The sequence below is a fragment of the Engraulis encrasicolus genome, chromosome 12 (genome assembly GCF_034702125.1).
Source record: "Engraulis encrasicolus isolate BLACKSEA-1 chromosome 12, IST_EnEncr_1.0, whole genome shotgun sequence".
Classification (NCBI taxonomy): domain Eukaryota; kingdom Metazoa; phylum Chordata; class Actinopteri; order Clupeiformes; family Engraulidae; genus Engraulis; species Engraulis encrasicolus.
This window is the reverse complement of record NC_085868.1, coordinates 45,732,828-45,757,486: the sequence shown is the minus strand read 5'-3', so window position 1 is coordinate 45,757,486 and position 24,659 is coordinate 45,732,828. Positions and strand designations below refer to the sequence as shown.

The following is a 24,659-nucleotide window of genomic DNA, read 5'->3' as shown; positions in this document are numbered from 1 at the left end:
AGGAAGACCAGAACCTGGTCATTTTCGGTGCCCATAGCAACCTATTACATTGGCATATCTCTATATACTTAAAGAATCTCTGGTTGAGGGGCTGGTCTATGCCAAAATTGCCCGTGCCGGTTTGTAGTCCCAGTCCAGGCCTGGTGTCTACAAGTTCAGCCTCCTCACAGCTGAGAAATTCATCAACCACCGGGGATATTTGGAAAGAAAATATCGGTGCAACCAGAACCTCCGTACAAATATGAGTCATGAAAGACGCGTGTTTTTTCTCTGTCTGTGACCTACACTAATTTGATTGTCTGGCGAGGCATTCTGGTAGTGAGCGGAAAAGCTTGTAAAGTGTTTTGGTGTACATAACAGTCTAACAGTCTTGTGTGTGTGTGTGTGTCTACTGTAAATATAATGCAGAGTTTATGTAGTCTGCATGAAGCGGTACAGACATAAACACTCCTGCGTAAAAAGTCTGCGTACACATGCACACACCCACAAGCGCGTGCGCGCACACACATACACACACGCGCGCACACACACACACATGCAGACACACACACACGCACGCACGCACACACACACACACACACACACACACACACACACACACACACACACACACACACACACACACACACACACACACACGTGCCACCTCCCGCCCTGAAATTCTCTCTTATCCTCCTCCTCCTCCTCCTCCTCTTTCTCATCCTCCCTTCCTCTCTTTCCCTGTCTTGCTTTCCCCCATAACTATCACCGCTTTTACACCCAGAGTGAAAAAAACATCATTCACTCCCTGGCTCGGTCCTCTCCCACACGTTCTCCCTCCCTTGCCCCTGGGTGTGTGTTGGGGTGTGGGTGTTGGGGGATTACAGTAAGTGTGTGTGTGTGTGGGGGGGGGGAGGGGGGGTGGACTGTAGGTGTTTGAAGATGTGTGTAGGTGTGCATATGCGTGTCAGTGTAGAGTGGGTGTACATAAGTTTGTGTGTGTGCGTGCGTGCGTGCGTGCGTGCGTGCGTGCGTGCGTGCGTGCGTGCGTGCGTGCGTGCGTGCGCGCGTGTGTGTGTGTGTGTGTGTGTAAGGTGGTGAGTGTTTTGTGTGTGCATGTGTCTGTGTGTAGGGATGCGTAGTGTGCATACATAGGTGTGTGTGTGTGTGTGTGTTTACGCGTGCGCGTGTGTGTGTAGGGGGTGTGTGTGTGCACGTGTGTGCACTTGTGTATAGTGATGTCTGAGGGCCAATGTCCTAGCGTGAGTCAGCTCAGCTGCATGAAAACAGGCGACAGACAGATGGCTGAGTCAGAGTAGAAGCTCAGCGATGGACAGGTGAGATCACTACCCTGCAGACACAACGACACGAGTGGGCTGACGGGGGAGGAGGAGGAGGAGGAAGAGGATGAGGAGAGAGGTGGAGGAGGAAGAGGAGGATGGGACGGAGGAGGAGTTGGGAAGAGGAGGAGGAGGAAGAGGAGGGACAGAGGTGGAGGAAGAGGAGGAGGAGGAAGAGAGGGAGGGGAGGAAGAGGAGGACTGGGAGGTAGAGGAGGAGGAGGAAGTGGAGATAAAGGAGGAGGAGGAGGAGGAAGAGGAGGAGGAAGAGGAGGAGGAGGAAAAGGAGGAGGAAGTGGAGATAAAGGAGGAGGAGGAGGAGGAAGAGGAGGAGGTGAAGGAGGATTTTGGAAGAGGAGGATGAGGAAGAGGAGGAGGAGGAGGAAGAGGAGGAGGTGGAGGAAGAGGAGGAGGAAGAGGAGGAGGAGGAGGAAGAGGAGGAGGTGGAGGAAGAGGCCAGAGCCAAAGCACCTCCCTGGTTGTATTCTCTCTCCCAATCGACTATCCAACAATGTCACATCCATAACACGATAGATAACATACGAGAGAGAGAGAGAGAGAGAGAGAGAGAGAGAGAGAGAGAGAGAGAGAGAGAGAGAGAGAGAGAGAGAGGAAACAGTAAGAGAAAGAGAGAACAAAATCGTTGCAGTGGCCAAATATTATGCAACCATACAAATCAGCTCTGTGACACGGCTGGGCTGCAGACGCAGGGAAGCTGACAGGGGTGGACAAAGGGTTCAATTGTCCCGGGCCCGGGGAGAGATGGGGCCCAGATTTCGGTCTTCATTGAATGTATTGAGTTGCGGGCCCTTTCTGAGGGCTTTGTCCCGGGCCCAGCCAAAGCTGTCAGCGGCCCTGTGCAGACGTATAAATTAAATATGACTAAGTAAGTGGGGAGCTTCGTCTCCCGTGAGCCGCTCTCCAGAGGGCTCCAGGAGCAGGGGCAGAGCTATAGGGGGGCCTTTGCTCCGGGGCCCAGGGCCCTCCTGTATTGGTGTCGGGGGCCTTATTGTGAACATGGCAGGCTGTATGGAGGGGCCCTATAGGTGGCTTGAACCAGGGGCCCTGTGTGCAATTGTTCCGCCACTGCTCCATGAGTGAACTTTTCCCCCCGAGAGCATGATGGAACACAGGCTCCTTCCTCTGCCGTGACAGGGCTCGACTGTGCGCTGCACACGCCTTGCACAAGTCTTTTGAGTGCTTCTGGGGTGAAAACAACACTACTGTTTGCTTGCTTGCGGTTTTTAAAGCATTTTTGGACATGTCCTCAAATGGAGAGTTGACATATAGGCTACATTAAAAAAAATAAAGGAAATGTGTTGTTAATAAGGTTTATGACTGACCAAACACAGTACTTGCAGTAGGATAGAATCACGTAGGCTATGCCTATATTCTAACAATGTAAAATTTAATTAAGTGAAAAGTACAAACTAATTAAATATTGACCAGCTACAGAAAGTTAGTTAGTCTGTTTTGCAAAATGAGAGAGAGAAATTGCAGTCTCATAGTTGCAGCATCAATGTAGCTGTTAGAAATGAACTAAACAACTTGATTCTCTCAGGAAATCTAATCCTTAGGCATAAAAATTTGCCATCTCAAAAAGCAGAGATTGCTCGAGTAATTTGTCCTCCCCTCTTTTCAGTGTAAACAATTACATTTGGATGACCAAAACCATGACCTGTGTGTCTGATTCATTTGTTTAGATAAGTTGAAAGCCCAGCATTTCAAGAGCTGACAGAGCATTTGACGTCCAGACTAAAAATGAGCCTACAAAAAGGAGATAACATACATTGTTGGATGATTTGGGCCGTTTAGTACGGAATGTCTCCCTGTAAATGTTTGCATTAAACTTTTCAAACTGTTTCTGACTGGAAAAAGACGTTTTGCAACCCACGCCAGACAGCAAGTCACTGACAGACCATAATCTTAGACATGGTTGTCACCATGGTAACCGACAACGTCAAGCCCTTGTAAACCATGTGCCCAAAGCACAATAGCAGATGCCAAAACAAGAGCCTATGACAAACCTTATAATGTGCAAATGTCATCAAAAATAGGAATGGAAAATTGCACAAGTAGAAGAAGAAAGGAAAAAGATGCGTCATTCAACCACAGACACACAATCTATTGTTTTAGGCTACTGTAAGTGAAGACAACTAGTCTATTTCAGTTGTCAGTTTATCTGGTGCAATTATTGTGATTTATGATTCCCCTTTCATGTGTCCTTCAATTGAATCCACATGCATCAATGATTGAACTTATCTACATGCATCGGCAAGCACAGGTAGGGAGGTGGTGCTAAAGCACCTGCCCCTTTGCCCTAATGAACAAAAAAATGCCTTTTTTTAAAAGTTGCTTTTATTTTCTTTATTTTTTTGTCAAAATGTACTGGTCCATGTTGACATGATCATCTTTGGTACCCCTCCAAGAACCTGCCCCCCCTCACCCCCACCCCCACCCCCAAATGTCAATGCAATTTACTGTATACTACACATGGACCTATTGCAAAGAAGAAACCTGTAGACTAGAGCCTATAGAGTTTCCCTCGGTACTGAATGAAGGGGGCCATCGCTTACAAGCAAAAGGATCCATTATTATTGAAAAGTGCAGATTTTTTTTCAAACAGATGTGACACCCCTGGCCTGTACCCAGGGAAACCTTTGAGGGGTGCCACATCTGTTTGACCAAAAAAAAAATGCTGGACATTTCAATAATAATGGATCCTTTTGCTTGTAAGCGATGACCCCCTTCATTCAGTGCCCATGGGGAAACTGTTTCTTTTCCCCCCTGGACAGACCATTAAAAAGCAGGATATCTATACCCAAAGGGAACCGACATCCTGTCCGCCTTTAGGTACAATTTAAAGTAGGCCTAATATAAGAGAACATTAATATATTAAGAAATGCCACAAGCCTAGATACATGCTTTGTCCCTATTAAACAAATTACAGTTAACGTCCTCCATGCGGTGACTGATTTTTTTTAAGTACTTTGTAGGTATATCCGATAAGTGTGAGCATAGCCTAATATAATGAAATATAATGTAGCCTAATGTAATGTAATTTAATGATGTTTCATAAAAAGTCAGACCTGTAAATAAATCACTGTGAAAATGTTTCAACATCCCTGCCTCCAAAATGACTAAGAGGAAGATCAAATAACATCCTTGTGTGCGCGCTGCATATCCAGTAAGAGGTGTTTCTCTGCCTCCCCTGTTAGGAGAGTTGGGGTTGTGAGTGCGAGACAAAACGTATGTGGTGGGAGGGGCCCTGCCCATCCCCTGCGTCCGGAGAGCCCGAATAAAAGCTCCTTCCAGCTGTTCCATCGTCCTAGCACAGTTGCCGCCCGGTGGAGGCTGCGCAACTTTAACAGAAGGCAGCAGTTAAAATCAAAAACGGGTCGGAAGTAATAATTTAAAAGCCCTCCACAAGACTGCCTTCTTTTCGGGCAAAGCAAGCAACCCTGACATAAAAGTAGTGGAGAGGAATTGTTCAAGTTTTTTTTAAGTCTCCGACACCTGAAGGAAAAATGACAAAGGGTCCCGTAGCGGGGCTGTTGGTCGCGCTGTGCATAGGCACGGCCGTCCATTGTCTGCCCAAGACTTCGGAAAGAGCAAAAAGGACGGTAGGACAGCAACGAGTTGTCCCTGAGCTGGATGATCCTGGAAACCTTCCATTTACCTCATGTAAGTTCGGTGATAGGGGGGGGGAATCAGAAACATGATTTTAAAAAGGACCTTGGTCATCCAAGTGTAGCCTAATTATTCATTTTTTTCAAGGTATTTAAAATAAGCTGTTGCGTTACGCACGATGCGTAAAACGCTACCGTTGGCGCTGGTTAAAACTATACTGCATCTTATAGGCCTACTTTATGTAAAGGTAAACCTTCAGACAGTTTTGAGTTTTCGGATGACCATTGGATGTTAAGGCACGCGCTCTGCCATTCAGTTCATCCAAATGATGAACATCTCAGAAGTTCATTGTGTGCAACTGCCTTTCTCTCTATAGCCGACTGCACGGATAACGGTCGTTCTTATAGAATAAACGACCAGTGGGAACGGACATATCTGGGCAACACACTGCTCTGCACTTGTGAGGGTGCTGCAGGAATTAAATGCGTAACGAAGCCCGCAGGTGAGGCTGTGAACCCGTGTGTCCTGCTTTAGTTGTCCGTGTTCAACCAACTACCTCATCTAATCTATGGTCATCATGTCATCTCACCTTCTAACTCACAATGTGAAATTGGTGGTGTGGGGTGGTGCTAATTCCTAATTTCATTGATGGATATTAATTGAGTGGTCGCCACCATGGAGCACGAACTAACCGAGAATGAGTAGTTGTGTGCGCACAATTAATAACTGTAGTTGTGTGCGCACATTAATTACTGTCACGGTTTGGTAAAATGATACACGAATGGGGTTTGACCTGTGCACTTTTGCTCCCTGTAGCTGAAGAAACCTGCTTAGACAAGTACAACCAGCGGTCGTACCGAGTTGGCGAGACATACGAGCGTCCAAAGGATGGCATGATCTGGGATTGCACCTGCATCGGATCTGGAAGAGGCAAAATTAGCTGCACCATCGCCAGTGAGTTCTTTGGATCCGTGTGTCGAGTCTTTGTACTACGCATACAGTTTGGTGCAAACAAATATGTTGTTAACAAACTGTTGACGTTCCTCAGATCGCTGCCATGAAGGTGGAAACTCGTACAAAATTGGGGACACTTGGAGGAGACCGCACGACACAGGAAACTACATGTTGGAGTGCGTGTGCTTGGGCAATGGAAAGGGAGAGTGGACTTGCAAACCAGTCGGTGAGTCACCATCAACATACTTTCAAACTCAAACGCTTCTGTTTTGAGAGTGAATAACTGAATGCACTCCAAACTCAACAGAGGTTCGGACTGAAGTCCACAAGGTTTTTTTTGTTTGCCCTCAAGGATAACCAGCGCATCACTGAACAGCAAACATTACAGACAGTCATTCACTCACAGCTACACACCGAGTTGGCAAACAAATGTTGTCTGTCACGTCTGTCATGCTGTAATACTTCTAAATATTAATTTGACCAGTTGGGGAGCATTGGATCATTTCCTGAGCTATTTTTAAAAATGAAGCAACACATTGTGTCTCTGTGTGTGTGTGTGTGTGTGTGTGTGTGTGTGTGTGTGTGTGTGTGTGTGTGTGTGTGTGTGTGTGTGTGTGTGTGTGTGTGTGTGTGTGTGCGTGCGCGCGCGTGCGTGCGTGTGTTTGTAATTTGACACTTACGTAAGTCACTTCACATTTGAGTGTAAAATTTGAGGAACTATTCCAGAGTGAATAAGTGTAAAAAGTAACTATTTCACTTGAGAACTGAACCTTCTGTTTTAATCCTACACAGCCGAGCGTTGCTATGACAATGCCTTGGGATCCTCCTATGTGGTTGGGGAGACCTGGGAGAAGCCGTACCAGGGGTGGATGATCGTGGACTGCACATGTCTGGGAGAGGGCAATGGCCGCATCACCTGCACTTCCAGAAGTAAGATGTGATTTTTTTCTTTGCAATCTCAGAAGTGTTTTTAAGAGTACAAAATGTCATTTTACATAAATACAAATTCATGAGTATATGACAGTAACACACTTGTACTGTATCGTGTGTCTTGTAAGCTTTTGTTCCACTTGAGTTTGTTGTCATCTGTTTGCTTGATTGGTTGAAAGTTGCCATAGTAGCAAGTTCATGTCTGCAATGTTCCAGTCGGGACAGAAGGGAATGGATAGTCAGCACAAAAAGGCAAAAGAAGGTCCCCACCCCACCCCATCCCCTAACCACAGTCAGGCAGCCAGGCAGGCAGTGAGGCAGAGCTGCTCTCTTCTCTCTTCTCACTTCTCTCTGCTCTCTGCTCTCACACCGCAGGCCATGGCTATCCTGTTTCTCATCAAGTTGTTATATGTGCTATTACAGCCTAATCCCAGCGGGCAAATGGAGAGCTCCACCTGGTCTCTGGTCTTGTCTGGTTTGGTGTGGCGTGGGGGAACAGTCCCCCCCCCCCCCCCCTCTCTCATAGCAGCAGACAGCAGAACTGGGCCGTGCCGTATGGGGCTTGTAAAGCATGGAGCCCCTCTTTGTTTGTAGCCATTAGGGCTGTAACGATACGCTCAACTCGTGATTTGGTTCGTATCACGATTTTGGACCAACAGTTTGATACACTGCACGATTTTTAAAATCTGTCTTTTAAAAATTAATTAATTTGCTTTTATTCACATGTGAAGCTTGGATGAAGGGTAACAGTACTTTGAAAGGGTGTATCACAATACTGCCTTCTTGCACCGTGATACAGTATTGTGACTGCGCGTATCACGATTTCTCGGTTCGATACAATATCGTCACAGCCCTTGTAGCCATACTTACTGCTGGGGTGGGGGTGACATTGAGATTTAACAGTGAATGTACTGTACTGTAACAGTGAGATCATTCCATGCAAAGTTATACATGGACATACTGTGCAGCCAAACACATTTGCACACTCTTTCAATTGGATGCTACGGATGCTGAGCAAAATGTTTAAAACTTCTTTAAACTGTAACAAATGCGTGCTTGGGCGCTGATTCACCGCCTTCCATCAAGACAATAACCCCCTAAGCACACATCACATTGATTAAAAGAACATTCATCTACATAATAATGGCAATCTGTCAGAGTGAGTGTGCACATTTTCATTTGGCTGCACTGAACAACACATTTAGTGATACGCCTTCAAAGTGTTCTCCCTTGTCTTTTAAGCTTTCAACAACAATTGTGTCAGTATAGTACGTAGATGTTAACTGGGACATGTTTTCAGCATGAGCCGCGGCCAAGAGCGTTGCTTTTCATTGTGTTTTGCGCTGATCGCTGGCTGCCAAACAGATCTCCTGGGGCGGAGCTATAGAGAGGACGAGCAGGGCGTTTGCCCCTAGGCCCAGGGCAATCTTGTATTGGTGGTGGGGGCCCTATTATGACCTTATCAGGCCATATGGGGGGGCCCTATAAGTATTTTGCCCAAGGGCCCTGTGTGCAATTGTTCCGCCACTGCTCCTCAGCCCCAGAGCCAGGTTCCTTGCATTATCCTGCAAGCATGCGGCACGTTACGCCCCTGTGACATCATCACCAGCACAGCTGCATGAGATTGGGAAGCGGGGGGGAGGTGGAAAATGACAGCCCTGGCCGCGCCGTGCAGGACCGCTGAAAGATTGCCATTATTGAGGAATACACGCAGGGGCCGGATTAAGATGACTTGGGGCCCCTAGGCAACAGGTTGCTTTGGGCCCCCCGGGAGGCAAATTTTGCAACAAATTGACACAGACCGTGTCATAAGTATCAGCTAGGAATTAAGGATAACTTGTCTACCAACTGTACTCAATACGACGCATGAATTTTCCAATATTGCATCCTGTCACGATTCTGCAATTTCTCACTTTTTTGGGCCAATTAGGGGGCCCCTGGCAGGTGGGGGCCCCTAGGCTGCAGTCATATCTAGCCTGCGCCTTAATCCGGCACTGAACACATGGAAGGAGAGGGGGAAGTGGAGGTGGAGGTGGTTGGTGATGGGGTGGGGTGGGGTGGGCGTAGGGGTGATGGGGTTGTCTGGAGGAGGGAGGGGTATGAGACGCCATTAAGTGCATGGCAAGGCTCTTACAGCTGTTCCTCTGTGCAGCTGTAAACATCGTGTTCTGATCATTAAACCTAGAATGGACTTGGAGAGAGAGAGAGAGAGAGAGACAGAGAGAGAGAATAAAAAGAATAGAGATGTGTAACCGCGTCAAATCTCTAGACTTGTATCCATGTTATTGTCATTGCCAAAGCTGTTATACAGTAGACATGGTCAAAGTTGCTATCCAGTAGACATTGTCAAAGTTGAAGTCGAACCAAAGAAACATAATAGACTGAGATTGGACACAGTTGCAGATTCTTGTAGAGCTGTTCATTTTGGAGATGGTCCACCTAAACGTTGTACATTATGGCATAATGCCAGACAACAAGATTTTGGTTTGACTTGAGAATGCAGAATGATAATGCCAATCTTCTATGTTTTATGTTCTAGACCGTTGCAATGACCAGGACACAAGGGCATCTTACCGCATTGGCGACTCCTGGACCAAGACTGATGCCGAGGGACATGTTCTGCAGTGTCTGTGCACTGGAAATGGACGCGGAGAGTGGAAATGCGAGAGGCACAGCTCCAGCAGCAGCACTCTTGGTGAGTTCCTGCCAGCCTATAGGACAACATGAACAAACCTTCACAATCCACAGTCACATTGGTAGTAGATCCATCGATGGTAGCAAATCCATGCCCATAGTCCTAAACGCATAGCGCATAATTTGATATTGATTAGTTAGTTGATCGTTAGTTGATTTACTTTATTGATTGAATTAAGATTAATTGATAAGAGGCGTTTTACCCCTGAAATCTCAATGTTTCCCAGGATAAACTATTAAATCTAAATATTTTAATTAAAAAAATAAATAAAATGCTAAATTTAAATTAATTCCATTTTAATTCTTTAATCCAAAAAATTAAAGACTCCCACCTTTCACATCCCTCTTCACACACACACACGTAACATACACATTTCACCTGGGTCTCTTGTCAATTGAATTGGCAATTAATTGCGATTAATGTTTATTAATCGATTAAGGCATTAATCAATTAAAGTCAAATAATCAATTAATCACTTGAGTCCCTACTGCTGAGTGTTGTTGACCTCTCCACTCTCTACTGCCATTGTCATCCACTACCAGGTGCGGTTGGAAGGCCCCAGGTGAGGCCTGCGGTGAACCAGCCCAACGCCCTGCCCGAGGCCCCCGAAGAGGGCACCTGCACCTCCATGTCCGGCACCACCTACTACCTGGGCATGCGTTGGATCAGGACGCAGGGCAGCAAGCAGATGCTGTGCACGTGCCTCGGCAACGGAGTGAGCTGCGAGGAGTATGGTAAGTAATGGCTCATTCTTTTGGATCTCGGTTGTCAGTAGACCTGAGTTCGTTCTCCCGATGTCCGTTGTGAATGCGCTCTATTGCAACAGCTGGGGACAATACAAACGTCTTAAAACACTAATGTTAAACAAACTCTGAGTACACCAAAGTGCTTAGAGTTTGTGTTTCGGAACCCCGAGTTGAATACCCCTTCTATTACACTTTCCCAAGGCGGAGTTCGGGTGTTCCGACTACCGAGTTTCAAAACAATGAGACAGGAGGGAAAGAAGCCTTTAGGGGAGATTTAAATAATATCTGACATTACAGTTTTAGTGAGTGAAGAAGCCTTGTATCCCTGTTCAATACATGGATTAGGAATGGATTAAGGCAGTGGTTCCCAACCTTTTTCTTCAGGAGCCATATTTTTACCATTGTAAACTTTGGTGACCCAATCGTACGAGCACCCGCATGAGAGGGAGTCACATTATACTCTATTTCCATCGAAAACTGTNCATCAACTGTTCAATCATTTTATTCCTCAATTTGTCTTCAGTCAAATATAGAATAAATGTTTAATGTATGACTTACATGTTGTTGCTTCTAAGTTCTATTCATGTATTAATTTAAATGCTTTGTCATATATTCAACATGGGCTATGTATTGTAATACAATTAAATCCCTTAAAATCAAGAGGGCTTCGCGACCCACGGTGGATCTTTGGCGACCCATAGGTTGGGTCCCGACCAATAGGTTGGGAACCACTGGATTAAGGCAAAGTTCTCCTGGAGGTGACTCTGACAGTGTTTGTATTCTGTGGTTTCTTCCTTGCAGAGGGCCAGTCTCTTGTGTACGGCGGTAACTCAGATGGAAAGCCATGCGCCTTCCCCTTCGTCTTCAACGGCAAGACCTACTACTCCTGCACCTCGGAGGGACGCTCTGACGGGCAGCTGTGGTGCAGTACCACCTCCGACTACGACACCGACGCACAGTACTCCTTCTGCACGGAGAAGAACTGTGAGAGACTTCAAACACTCACTATTTCTATAAGTGAAGTGTCATAGCCTTGCTAGGACGAGTAACACTCATTGTTTTGCGGATTTCACCAAAGGAGTAGGCTATCTAATTATTAATTACATTTAGAACGAATTATGGGATACTTTTTGGTGAAATCCGTGAAAAATGGGCGTTACTCATCATAGCAAGGCTATGACACTTCACTTTCAGAAACACACACTGACTTCCCTGTCTTCTCTTTGTTACATTGCTATCCTTAAATTTCCGCTCAATTCTCGAGTCTTAAGACCATTCACAAGAGTTCAGAGTATAGATAGTCTGAACAAATTATTTGAAAGGAGAGTCAACATCTTGTGCTGAATTCATGCTGAATTTTAACTGCTCATAGTTATGTTTTGTCTCCCTTCTGCTCTGGTGGCAACCGGTGGTGGGATTCTGTCATTTCCTGTTATAGTGGTAACTCTGCTATCTTTTTTTTACCTCTAGCTCTGGTGGCGACCCGTGGTGGCAACTCCAACGGAGCCTTCTGTGAATTCCCTTTCGTCTACAATGGCCGCAACTACACCGACTGCACCGCTGACGGTCGCCGTGACGGCATGAAGTGGTGCGGCACCACCACCAATTACGATGGCGAGCGCAAGTTTGGCTTCTGCCCCATGGCTGGTGAGCTATGCCTTTCATTTTGGCTAGACATAACATTAATGAGCATAACTTTCTTTCCAGTAATCTTGAAAGGGAATTACATCTTGAAAAGGGGAATTAAAGGTAACAGTGCTATAAATGCTAGGGTTGTTGGTTCCCAGTGGTTGACTGTCTGCTTGGCCAGTTCCACAGCAAATTCCTTTCAGAATAGCTTTTGAATTTCACCCAAAACAGCACCGGTCATGCTGTTAAATGGCACTGTTCATTTGTTATAAGTCACCAATCAGCTAAGAAGCCTTTTGGACAACCATCACCATCTCTATCTCAGCGAAAAAAGACTATCAAAAGGCCTGTCTAAGAGCAATCAAACCAAATATTTCAAAATGTTTGCATTTGTGTATCCAATCACCGTTTTGCCAGTGCAGCTGTGAAGGTGCCATTTCCTGTATCAAGTTGTTAAGAGAACATGCAATAGACACTCATGGTAGACCCTTCAGGACTGTTCAACAAGTGCAGTGGGTCAGTGCAGTGCCTGAATAGCCTTTGCTTTTATGGGCTGTAATTGTCTTTTAAGTGACTGGGCTTGGCGTCTCTGGCAGTAAAGACAGCTGAATGTCATAGCCAGGGAAATGAGCCCTCCCGCACCCTGCCTGCCTGCGGGCCGGGCCTGCCTTATGCCTTGCCTTGCTGGCCTTCACTGGTGGCCATTAAAGTGAGTGGGCCGGTTTAAGAGGTTGTCATGATTCACCATAACGAGTGCTTGATTTGCTGCCGGCCGGCCGGCCTGCCAGGCGGCCTGGTGGGTGGACTGAAGACTAATGCCTCTTTTCCTCTGTTGGTTTTCTGGTAGGCCTACAGGCTGACAAAAGCGCGACCTGGCCGCCACTTCTTGCTTTTCGAATAGGCACGACACAGCTCAACCGAAAAGCAAAAAAGTGTCAGCCGAGTTGCACTGTGTTGAGCTGTAGGGCTACCAGAAAAACGGCAGTGAAAATAGAGGCATAAGAGGAATACTAGCTGCGCTGGACACTCACTGCATGGCGTGTGCATATGCATGCAGCAGAAGTATGCACACATACACACATAAGCAGACACACATGCGTGCACTAGAGGTGCTCCGATCACCATTTTTTGGGTCCGATCACCGATACGATCACCAAAAATCTTTATCTGCCGATTACCGATCATTGCCGATCACAAAAATGATTTCCTATTTTTTTAATAGCCTATTAATTATCCTTATTGAATACCATTTCTGCCCATAAACCAATCAATCTTAATTTGCACATGTCTATTATTAGGCTATTATTATTATTATTATTATCTTTCAGACTAGTGTTGGTAATACAGTCTACAGTATTAATCAATGTATAAGTTATTGCATAGAATAACTAAACTATTTAAGATTGAATTGAAACTGAAACATTACATCAAATAGTCTTCCACATACGAGAAAAAAACAACCTGTCGCTTTAAATGAGAAGCCTCGTGAGGAGAGCCCCTCCCCTCTCTGTCACCGTCCACAGTTGCAGTGCTCCACTACCGTTCTGAATCTCTCTCTCAAGTTTTAACCACATCTGTCGCCGTTTGGTGTTTCAGCGACTATCAAACTAATCGACTGACTGCCAATTGCAACTTTGAAAACAATAATTGACATGTTTGTGCTGACAACGTGAAGTTGTCGCGTGCTGACCAAGGCAACTACACAGGTTATAACGTAACATGGCTCACTGGCGAGTACTCAATCGCAAATTACATTGTCACTCAGGTAAACGGCGCATGGATCGGAAAATCAGATCATTGTTGATGCAGATATGGTTATGAATGGTGGAAATGAAGGGGAGAATGGCGAAAAGTTATAGACAAGCAAAGATGCCTTCTTTTGGTGCAGTTGCAGCTGTGCAGAGCCAGCGCCTACATGCAGCGCCAGGTGTAAAGGCAAATGGTTGCGTGAGGAATTTAATATCTCTCGATCGGTTTTTTGATCGGCATGTTTTTCCGATCACCGATCATGCTATTTTTGGCCATTATCGGCCGGTCATGATCGGCAGCCGAGCAATCGGAGCACCTCTAGCGTGCACAAACACACACGACACACACTTGGCTTTTGGCCTGTGTGTCTGGTTCTGTTCCAAACAGGTGCATGCTTACACACACGCACATGCATACTGAAGTTAAGTGCAATCATTCACTTTAATAATAACAGTGTTCAGAAGATTGAACATCTATCATTCATTATTTACTGTCTGTGAAATTGAACCTCAAATCACACTCATATTTGGGCCCTGGCACTTGCTTAGCAGAAAGGGCATACTGTATCAGTGTCAGTGGCTGATATACTGTACATCAGGGGTCCCCAACCTTTTTGCGTCGGAGGGCTACCAAGGGCTACACGAGAGCTAGTGATGGCTACCCGCGGGCTACTTGTTTGTTCGAAATCCTCTACGTCTTCACATTCTTCTAGAAATCACACTATGATTGAATGATTATTTGCTGATAGGTTATAAAGAAGTATTCTTTACAGGTTATAAAGAAATAATCTCATGTTAAAATGAAGAAAAACCTCAACTGTGACTAAAATCTTGTAGTCATCCCTATTTATTAACATCCTTGGTGGGCACCTCATAAGCTCTCGGAGGGCTACCTGGCGCCCGCGGCCACCACGTTGGTGTCACCTGCTGTACATCCTGCAGTCAAATAACACTACATTATACTGTACATATTCTTATTTTGTATATTTTTTTATTATATATTTTTGTTCCTGTTGTTCATTCAACTGATGTTTGCAGAAAGCCCTAAAATGCCACATGTGGTTGGCTGTAATGTTTTACAACAATTGATGGAATGAAAGGAATGGAATTTAGTGGATTCGCAGTAGCTGTGGTATTTTGTTAGTGAGAGGAGAGCGTACCTCAATCACCATCTCTGTCTCTCTCAATGGCTACGTTTACATGAGACATTTTATTCCGTATTGACTCATTTTAATTCTGAATAAAGCGTAATTCCGCTTTGAAAATGTCATGTAAACACTTCACAGTTCGGAATCAAATGAGAGATCAAGGGGAACTGGACAGAACTATTTAATTCTTTGATCATTGATTCTGAATAAAAAAAAACGTCATGTAAACGTAGCAAATGATGTCTCCCCACAGCCCATGAGGAGGTGTGCACCACCAGCGACGGCGTCATGTACCGCGTGGGTGACGAGTGGGACAAGCGCCACGACGTGCTGGGTCACATGATGCGCTGCACGTGCATGGGGAACAACCGCGGAGAATGGAGCTGCATCGCTCACTCTCAGCTCAGAGGTACAGTATGGGGAGCTCTGTCACTGTTTGTTACACGTCTCCTGATACACAACACTGCTACAATTAAAGGGACACTGTGTGATATTTTTAGTTGTTTATTTCCAGAATTCATGCTGCCCATTCACTAATGTTACCTTTTTCATGAATACTTACCACCACCATCAAATTCTAAGTATTCACTATGACTGGAAAAATGGCACTTTTCATACATGAAGAGGGGGATCTTCTCCATGGTCCGCCATTTTGAATTTCCAAAAATAGCCATTTTTAGCTGCAAAAATGACTGTACTTGGACCACACTAGAAAATATTTGTTTAATACTTAGTAAACTTTAATGTAAAGATGAAAATTGGCAATAGGCAGCCCAGTTTCAATGAGCAGCATAGTTGCAGTACCCTTTTTGACCATTTCCTGCACAGTGTCCCTTTAAGATCAAGGTTTTAATGTGAAAGCTGACGTTTTGGTCAGTCAGACCTTCATCAGAGTGACCGATCAAGGTCTGACTGACCGAAACGTCAGCTTTCACATTAAAAACCTTGACTATAATTGTAGCAGTGTTGCACTTCTCTTATAGTTTTCAATTGACTTCCATTGAGCTAGCTGCACCTGCAAACAAAGATTCAAGGTGTGCAGGCCACCTCCATTCTACTTCTCCTGATACAGAAATCTGTCTTTGCATGCAATCTCTGCATCTTGATACATTCTCAGCTGATGTGGAATTCAGTGATTTAACTGTGCACACATTTTAACCTATTGAGATTAACCAGATGACTTTATTCGGACACAAATATTGGCTGTATGAGTATTCTAAAACATTTTAAAAAGTTGGTGAATTATGCCTCTTTTCCACTGCCGGTTTTCTGGTAGGCCTACAGCTACTGTAGACACAGCGTGACTCGTCCGCCAATTTTTGCATTGCAATTGAGCTGTGTCGTGCCTATTTGAAAAGCAAAAAGTGGTGGCCATGTCGCGCTGTGTCAAGCTGTAGGCTGTCAGGACACACTGATACTTAAACTACTTTGTCGACCTTTTGTTTGTGTGAAACTCCTATGTGAGTTTTCCCAGTGTGAAAGTTTGAAATTCCTGTGATACAATACCATGCATTGACTGACATCTCCGAGCTGGACAGTGATGTAACTTCCTGTTTCCCCACTGTACTTCCTGTCTAGACCAGTGCATTGTGGACAGCCTGACCTACGACGTGAACCAGCAGTTCAGCAAGCGCCACAACGAGGGCTACATGATGAACTGCACCTGCTTCGGCCAGGGCAGGGGCCGCTGGAAGTGCGACGCCATTGGTGGGTACAAGTAGATCTAGTTCAGGGGTGGGGAACCTATGTCTTGAGGGCCGTTTATGGCCCTTGAGGCCGTCTTAAACGGCCCCCAATATAATTTTAACGTTATGCAGCTTCACATGAAATATGACATATTTTGTAAAGGAATTACATTTGCAATACAATTAATTTATAATCAGGTGGGCTAGAGAAGGTGAGTTCTGTTTTAAAGGTGTCCACCTTCAATATAGGCCTAAAGTGCAGGGGGAAATCCTGGTTTGTATTCATAGTATGGCCCTTGGATGACTTTTACGACCCTAGATTCTACAGTTAGTTCATCACACAGACACACAAACCACAAACACACACACACACATGCATATAAGGAAGGACAGTCATGGGGAAGTGGTTAGGGCGTCAGACTTGTAGCCAAAAGGTGACACTGCTCCCTTGGGGCACTACTGGGGGCTGCGCCCCTTGCACATAAATGCAGCGTGCCGTAGTGTGCAGTGTTGTGGAGTGCTGTGTCACACAATGAGAATGGGAATTGGAGTTTAGCAGTTGGGCTTTCACTTTTTTCGCTTGACTTTCACACACACACACACACACACACACACACACACACACACACACACACACACACACACACACACACACACACACACACACACACACACACACACACACACACACACACACACACACACACAAACCCTTCACCTATCTATTGTCTAGTTGAGACAAGGGTGCTTGTTCTGTTCTATTTTTCTGTTTATATGAATTGGGGGAATTCTGCTGAAAATGCATTGAGTTGAAGGAAAGAACCCTGCCATGACTAAGTCACCCTCTCTCTCTCTCTTCTACACACACACACACACACACACACACACACACACACACACACACACACACACACACACACACACACACACACACACACACACACACACACACACACACACACACACACACTTTACATACCGCCTGCATTGTCTAGAAGTAGTGTAGTGGCTAGGCTCCTTGTTTTCTGTCTGCATTTTTGGTCTGGTATTTTTGCTGAGTCTGAATGCACATGCCACCCTTTCACGACGTTGTTGTGCTTGGACCTCGTCTCATTTGAGAGAGTGATTTCCTCCAATTCTCCGGTTCTGGGGAGAAGAATTGGAGGAAATCAGGCCTGCATGTCTCTGGCGGTGCGTTTGTAGTATTTGTTTTGGGAACGCTAGGAGAAAGACGAAAGATGCCGTGGCCTTTGCCAAGGATATGGCACTTTATCCACTTTATAGGTCACACCTATACACAAGTGTTAAAAAAGATAAGAATGGAAAAAAAAACATATCACAGGCATGCACACGCACGCACACACACACACACGCACACGCACACGCGCGCGCGCGCACACACACTGCAAGGTGCCACATAGCCATAACACTGAAAAACTGGGAAACTGTTGGGAAATGAACTCACAACACTGACTGCTAAAACGCAAAATTAAAACTCAAACCTATTGTGTAACTGGAAAATAAAATATCTTTCACCGTCATCACAGTTTTGAATTCCTCACTGTTTTGTTTCCGTTTCAGACCAGTGCCAGGAGCCCGAGACCAAAGTGTACTACCAGATCGGAGAGTCCTGGGACAAAGTCATCCATGGAGCTCGCTACAGGTGCTACTGCCATGGCAACGGACTCGGAGAACACGCCTGCGAACCCCTACAGTCCGGTAAGAGCGAAAGACTGTTAATTACTTTACATCACATTACATTTAGCTGGTACTTTCATCCACATGACAGTTATTTTAAGTATTGATTACAGTCCCTGCAGCAGTGTGGGGTTAGGTGTCTTGATCAAGGGCACTTCAGTCATGGAGTGAGACAGGGAGTGGAAGGGTGGGATTTGAACCCCCTGATGTCGTGGCCTAATGGGGTTAAGGAGATGGGCTTTAAATCAGAGGGTTGCAGGTTCAAATCCCGCCCTTCCACTCCCTATCTCACTCCATGGATGAAGTGCCCTTGAGCAAGTCACCTAACCCCATACTGCTCCAGGGACTGTAACCAATACCCAGTACTAAAAAGAACTTCAAGTCACTTTCGATAAAAGTGTCAGCTAAATGTAATGTAATATTTATAGTTATCATTTCAGCTGTGAACAGTCCTCACAGCTGTAACAACAGCCAGTGAAGGTCTGTCAGGCCTACCCTTTTCTCTTTTTCAAAGCCAGAGTCTTAAATAATAAAATAACATTATTTATAATTGAAAGGCTAAGGAACAATACGTACTGTGGCTACGCCAGTGGAGGTTAGTGAAAGCTGAAAAAAAAGAAGAGGAGGGTGATGTTCCGTGAATCATGCAGTGTTTATTTTTCTCTCGAGACCTTCAACCCCTCACACTAGGCCTTTCATTAGAAGCTATTGAGGGATAGCTTTGAATTTAAATGGCCGGCAAGTTACCTTCAAACCACAGGGGTGGGGTGTGTGTGTGTGTTTGTGTTTGTGTGTGTGTGTGTGTGTGTGTGTGTGCGTGCGTGCGTGCGTGCGTGCGTGCGTGTGTGTGCGTGCGTGTGTGTGCGTGCGTGCGTGCGTGCGTGCGTGCGTGCGTGCGTGCGTGTGTGTCAGGGTGACGCACTCTGATGCTTACCAGATGGAAGAGGGTGTGTGTGTGTGTGTTTGTGTGTGTGTGGTGATTCCTCTTTCTTCTTTCATTCACCTCCATCTCTTTCTCCTCCTCCTACTCCTCCTCCTCTTCTCTCGCTTCTTTGTTGTGTTTGGAGCCCACCCCTGCTGAGGTGTTGAAGAGTGTTATTCTTTTCCAGGGGTGAGGGAGCAGAGTAAGGAGGGGTGACATTGTTTACCTTAACACACACACAGGTCGTGGCACTTTTGTCTCCACTTCAGAAGGAGAACTAAGTTATGATACATTTGATTTTAAATTCCTTTTAACGTGTCGTCCTTCCTCAAGCTATTTTAATATATTCTCTCCTCTATCGTCGTTATTTCACACAATAATGAAATGGAAGTGGCCCTTCATTAACACAACATTAAAAAGGCTTCATATAATTGGTCTTGGCACGTCTGTTGAAACAAACACATTAAATGCTTGTTATAGTTATTCTTGGCACATTCTTTGTAACAACACAACACATAAAAGGCTTAATATAGTTATTCTTAAGACATCCTTTGGAGCCTAACATTAAAAAGGCTCGATATAGTTTATTTTAACACATCCTTTGGAGCACAACATTAAAAAGGCTCAATATAGTTTATTAACACATCCTTTCCTGCGCAACAACATTGAAAAGGCTTGCTATAGTTTATTTTAACACATCCTTTGGAGCGCAACATTAAAAAGGCTTGCTGTAGTTTATTTTAACACATCATTTGGATCAGAGCGGCGGCTGGCCGTGTGGGTGTCAGACCTGACCAGCAGCCTTTTGGCTGCAGTAAATAAATAGCCCTCAGCTGCTCTGTGGGGGCCAAAGAGGCTTTAAGGACACCCAAAAACATCAAGACCCGGTGTGATTTCTAACACGGGGATCAGACAAGGGATGGTCTTTTTTCTCTTTGGGAGTTGTGAATTTGAGTGGGAGCTTTAAAGAGCACCAACCTGCTTCACCCGCCACCACTGACTGCTGACTCAAAGATATTCCCCTGACTGGGCTGGCCTACCCTCATAGAGTTGGACATTTCTTCCAACAAGAAATTTCCCCCCTTCCTGTTATTACGTGTTTTACTTTTTTCCTTTTGAGGGGTAATTTTGTGCTGCTCACTTCCTCTGAGTAGACGTAGCTGCAGATCACTTTGTGAAGTAACACATTGTGACAGTCAGTGGCTACGTTTACATATACCGTTTGTGATTCCGAATGAATAATTCCGAATTAAATAGTTCCGTCAAGTTTGCTTTGATCTTTTCATTTAATTCCGAATTGTGAAGTGTTTACATGACGTTTTCAAAACAGAATGTAGCTTTATTCAGAATTAAATGGAGTTCATTCTGAATGAAACGTCTCTTGTCAACGTAGCAAGTAAGCACATCCATGATCCGGCTGTTGTGTTGTGTGGTGTTGTGTGGTTGGTGTCTCCAGGTGTGCGTGGCCCAGTCAGGGTGATCATCACGGAGGCCGGTACCGAGCCCAACTCCCACCCCATCCAGTGGAACCCTCCCCCCTCAGCACACATCATCCAGTACATCCTCAAGTGGAGAGTGGTGAGTTAGTATGCACACACGCACGCACACACGCACGCAGGCACGCACGCACGCACGCAAGTGTTGAGTTACCACACACGCACGCATGCACACACATGAAAACACACACACACGCACTCCTTAAGTGGAGAGTGGTGAGTTACCACACATGCACACACGCACGCACGCACGCACTCACACATGTACGCACACACGCACTCCTTAAGTGGAAAGTGTTGAGTTACCACACATGCACACACGCACGCACGCACGCACTCACACACACACACACACACTCTTCAAGTGGAGAGTGGTGAGTTAGTATGCACACACGCACGCACACACGCACGCAGGCACGCACGCACGCACGCACGCACGCACTCACACATGTACGCACACACGCACTCCTTAAGTGGAAAGTGTTGAGTTACCACACACGCACGCATGCACGCACGCACACACATGCAAACACACACACACACACTCTTCAAGTGGAGAGTGGTGAGTTACCACGCACGCACACATGCACACACGCACACACACACACACACACACACACACACACACACACACACACACACACACACACACACACACACACACACACACACACACACACACACACACACACACACACACGCACGCAAACACTGATTTCTGGGTTTGTGCAATGGTTTTGATACAAAGCTTTGCATGCTGAACAGAACACACAGACATTTCCAAATGATCCCAGGTGATAGCTGATCTAGCTTCCAGTGCAGTATGTCTTTCATCTCTGGTGTAAACAATACACTGTTTTATTCCAAACAAATCCCCCCGCTGTACTTTTTTTGTGAAGCATACACCATTATGACCTGTTGCATAGAGTCTCTCGATCTCTCCAAACATTAACTGGAAAGTTTGCGCAAGGCAAAGGGCTGGAACAGGATGGAGAAGGGGGCCAAGAGCTCACACAAACAAGCAGAAGCCCTTGAACCTTCTGTGTGGCAAACAGGGCTGGACTGGTCATCTGGCATAGCGGGCATTTCCCGGTGGGCCATGCACCCTTGTGGGCCCCAATTTTCAGAAATGTGGGCTTTTTTTTACATCTCTGAAAATAGGGGCCTATGAGGGTGCAGGGCCCACCGGTGAGTCAGTTTTGCACTTCTAATTATGAGGGGGCCCCTTTAATCCAAACGTGCCCGGGCCCTATTTCTCCCCCAGTCCAGCCCCGGTGGCAAACACTGCAAACACACGTTACAGTCGTGGTAGACTGACTGAACAACCAATTTAAGGGGTCAGAAATCCTTAACAGTTCTTACTCACTTTTCCCACATTAATTGCACCGTTTGTGTTTACTTGGTAGTTTCTCAAGAGAGAGATGTGAAAGGGGCTTTTTGAGCGCTGCGTAGGGGTTGGTTGAGCCGTCACGGTGTAGGAAATGCTCTGGGTAATTGAGTCCAAGCACATGGGCTGTGAAGTGGTGTGGTGCGCACATGTATTTTCCCCCCTGCCAGCTCTCTCTCTCTAGTTGCTAGTTTTGTTTGTTTTCGTGGTGCAATGGCCATCAGTCTCATGCACTCGTTACTTTATCTGAGCAAAACATGCAACTCTCAGTTGCTCTCTCTCCTCCCACTCACTCTCTCACAGTTCATCATCTCCTCTTCTGCTCTCTTTCCTTTACTTCTGACTCTCCTTCACTCCCCTCTCTCTCTCTCTCTCTCTCTCTCTCTCTCTCTCTCTCTCTCTCTCTCTGTTCCTCTGGCGCCATCCTCTTCTTCTCATGCTTATGAAAGGTGCACTTTGTAGTCTCCTTTTGTGTGCCAGCTCAAAACTTTCCACCTCGCTAGATGCCAGAAGCACCATTACTGCTTTTCCTGTATGCTACTGGGCATGGGTGCGTTTCTCGAAACCATAGTTGCTAACTACATCAGCTACTTTGTTATTTGCAACGCAATTTCCCATTGGCAACTACCCAAGTTGCTAACTGGCTAACAACTACGTTTTTGAGAAACGCACCCCCCGAACTCAAGTCAAATGGTGCCCATATACTGTTGGTGTGCGTGCATGTGTGCAGGGGTGTCATTCAGGGGGGTAAAGTGTGACTAGGTCACCAGGGCCCCATATATAAAGGGGCCCCAGACACTGTCCGATTTATGAAGATATATGGCTGGGGGGGTCCATTGGAGCTGATTGTACATAGGGCCCAAAATGTGCTGCTACGCCCCTGCATGTGTGACATCACCTCTCTGAGATATAAAGATAATGGTTCCAGCGCTCCTGGTGAATGGCACTGACCTAAATTAATGTTTTACGGTCTTCCACAAAGCTGCTTGCCAAAAGGCATTATTAGCCATGTTTTGTGTCTAGGGGCCACAATAAACAGTATTGGTCTGAGATTAAAATGAGAGAGAGGGAGAGAGAGAGAGAGAGAGAGAGAGAGAGAGAGAGAGAGAGAGAGAGAGAGGGAGAGGAATTTACAAGTAATTTCGGAAACATTGAGGAGAAAGAAAAAAAAAACTATTACCCACCCAGCCCACACACACTACCAAGCATTCAAAAAAAAGAGTTGTCAACCTCTCTATTCAAATATCTAGCGGCATGTATTAATGGATACATGATGATGATCTCCTGCACTAAATTTGTAGCATGTGTCTTATGGGTCAGTTGCCCTCCAGGGCCATCAAATCAAACATTAAGTAACCAAACTGTGATGTGTGTTTGTCTTGTGTGTCTTTGTGCCACCACCAAAGCTAATTTTCCATTTCATGTACAGTAAGTTAATAACAGACAATAAAGAAGTCTAAATCTAAATCCAAACGCATTGTTCTTCTTTGCAGAAAAACACCCAGAGGCCATGGAGGGAGGCCAAGATCCCAGGACACCTGAACTCATACACCATCTCTGGCCTGAAGCCCGGCCTCACCTACGAGGGCCAGCTCATCAGCATCCTGAGACAGGGAAGTCGGGAGGTCACCCGCTTCGACTTCACCACCACCTATGGAACATGTGAGTATGATATACTGCTTTCCTGTTTAATACTGATGCCTGAAGCGTTTGCAAAAAAGACTGCTGAGTGCTTAAGCCCCCAGCATATAAAAATCTAAATATCTCAGCCTCTGATGCACATAAATACACAAAATAAGTCGCATTTAAGACCATAAGACCCTCATCTTGCATTAGAATGTATTCATCCAGCTGTAACATACCCACATTTTTATTTTAAAAAGCGAAAATCTCAAGAGCCTGAATTCTGCGTATATGTCGCTCCAGGCACCAAGGGTCAAACAACATATTTAAAAAAGCCCATTGGGAAACTCCAACTCCCATTGTCATTGTGACACAGCACTCCACAGCACACAAGTGAACTCTGCACACTGCACACAACGAAATTGCATTTATGCCTCACCCGTGCAAGGGGGCAGCCCTCAGTGGCGCCCCATGGGGAGCAGTGCGGTGGGACGGTACCATGCTCAGGGTACCTCAGTCATGGAGGAGGATGGGGGAGAGCACTGGTTGATTACTCCCCCCACCAACCTGGCGGGTCGGGAGTCGAACCGACAACCTCTGGGATGCAAGTCTGACGCCCTAACCGCTCACCCATGACTGCCCTATATATGAGTCATCGGGCTAAAATGGGTTAAAACACTGCTCAATCTCATCTCATCCCAGTCTTTCTACAGTAGATACCCTTTCTTGCTATTTTATTTTGTCCAATTTCATTGTTCATTGTGTACTGAGGTATGCTGTGTCACCATGACAATGGGAAATTCCCAGCTGGACTTTTCACTGCACACGTTCTCCTCTGAACTCCTTGGCTTCATGCATAGGTCCAGTCTCTCTACGTAGATGTGTTTGTCAGTGAATCTGAGGAAGACCGAGAGGTCGAAACGTCATTGCCAATGAATGAATGAATAAAAAGAAGAAAAAATAACTTAAAGAAGAAAAAATCCAAAGGAGTGTGCGAACCTTTTTTTTTTTAAAAAAAAACAGTCTCTGTCTAGATACCTTTTTCATGAT

At 45.6% G+C, this 24,659-nt stretch overlaps 1 protein-coding gene across 3 annotated transcripts in view; it reads left to right on the top strand.

Annotated features, from left to right (window-relative positions):
- The first annotated feature begins 4,637 nt into the window (after positions 1-4,637).
- fn1b (fibronectin 1b) overlaps positions 4,638-24,659 on the top strand; it is a 57,794-nt gene continuing 37,772 nt past the window's right edge. For 2 of the 3 annotated variants that reach the window (XM_063212287.1, XM_063212286.1), the window contains exons 1-14: positions 4,638-5,002; positions 5,325-5,450; positions 5,765-5,902; positions 5,997-6,128; positions 6,695-6,832; positions 9,372-9,527; positions 10,070-10,261; positions 11,075-11,257; positions 11,744-11,920; positions 15,052-15,207; positions 16,377-16,505; positions 18,065-18,202; positions 20,560-20,681; positions 23,480-23,648. In XM_063212287.1, the coding sequence (XP_063068357.1) occupies positions 4,846-5,002; positions 5,325-5,450; positions 5,765-5,902; positions 5,997-6,128; positions 6,695-6,832; positions 9,372-9,527; positions 10,070-10,261; positions 11,075-11,257; positions 11,744-11,920; positions 15,052-15,207; positions 16,377-16,505; positions 18,065-18,202; positions 20,560-20,681; positions 23,480-23,648 (2,113 nt within the window). In that variant the 5' untranslated portion in view covers positions 4,638-4,845. The remainder of the gene's footprint in view (positions 5,003-5,324; positions 5,451-5,764; positions 5,903-5,996; positions 6,129-6,694; positions 6,833-9,371; positions 9,528-10,069; positions 10,262-11,074; positions 11,258-11,743; positions 11,921-15,051; positions 15,208-16,376; positions 16,506-18,064; positions 18,203-20,559; positions 20,682-23,479; positions 23,649-24,659) is intronic. The other variant, XM_063212288.1, reaches the window with a different exon arrangement.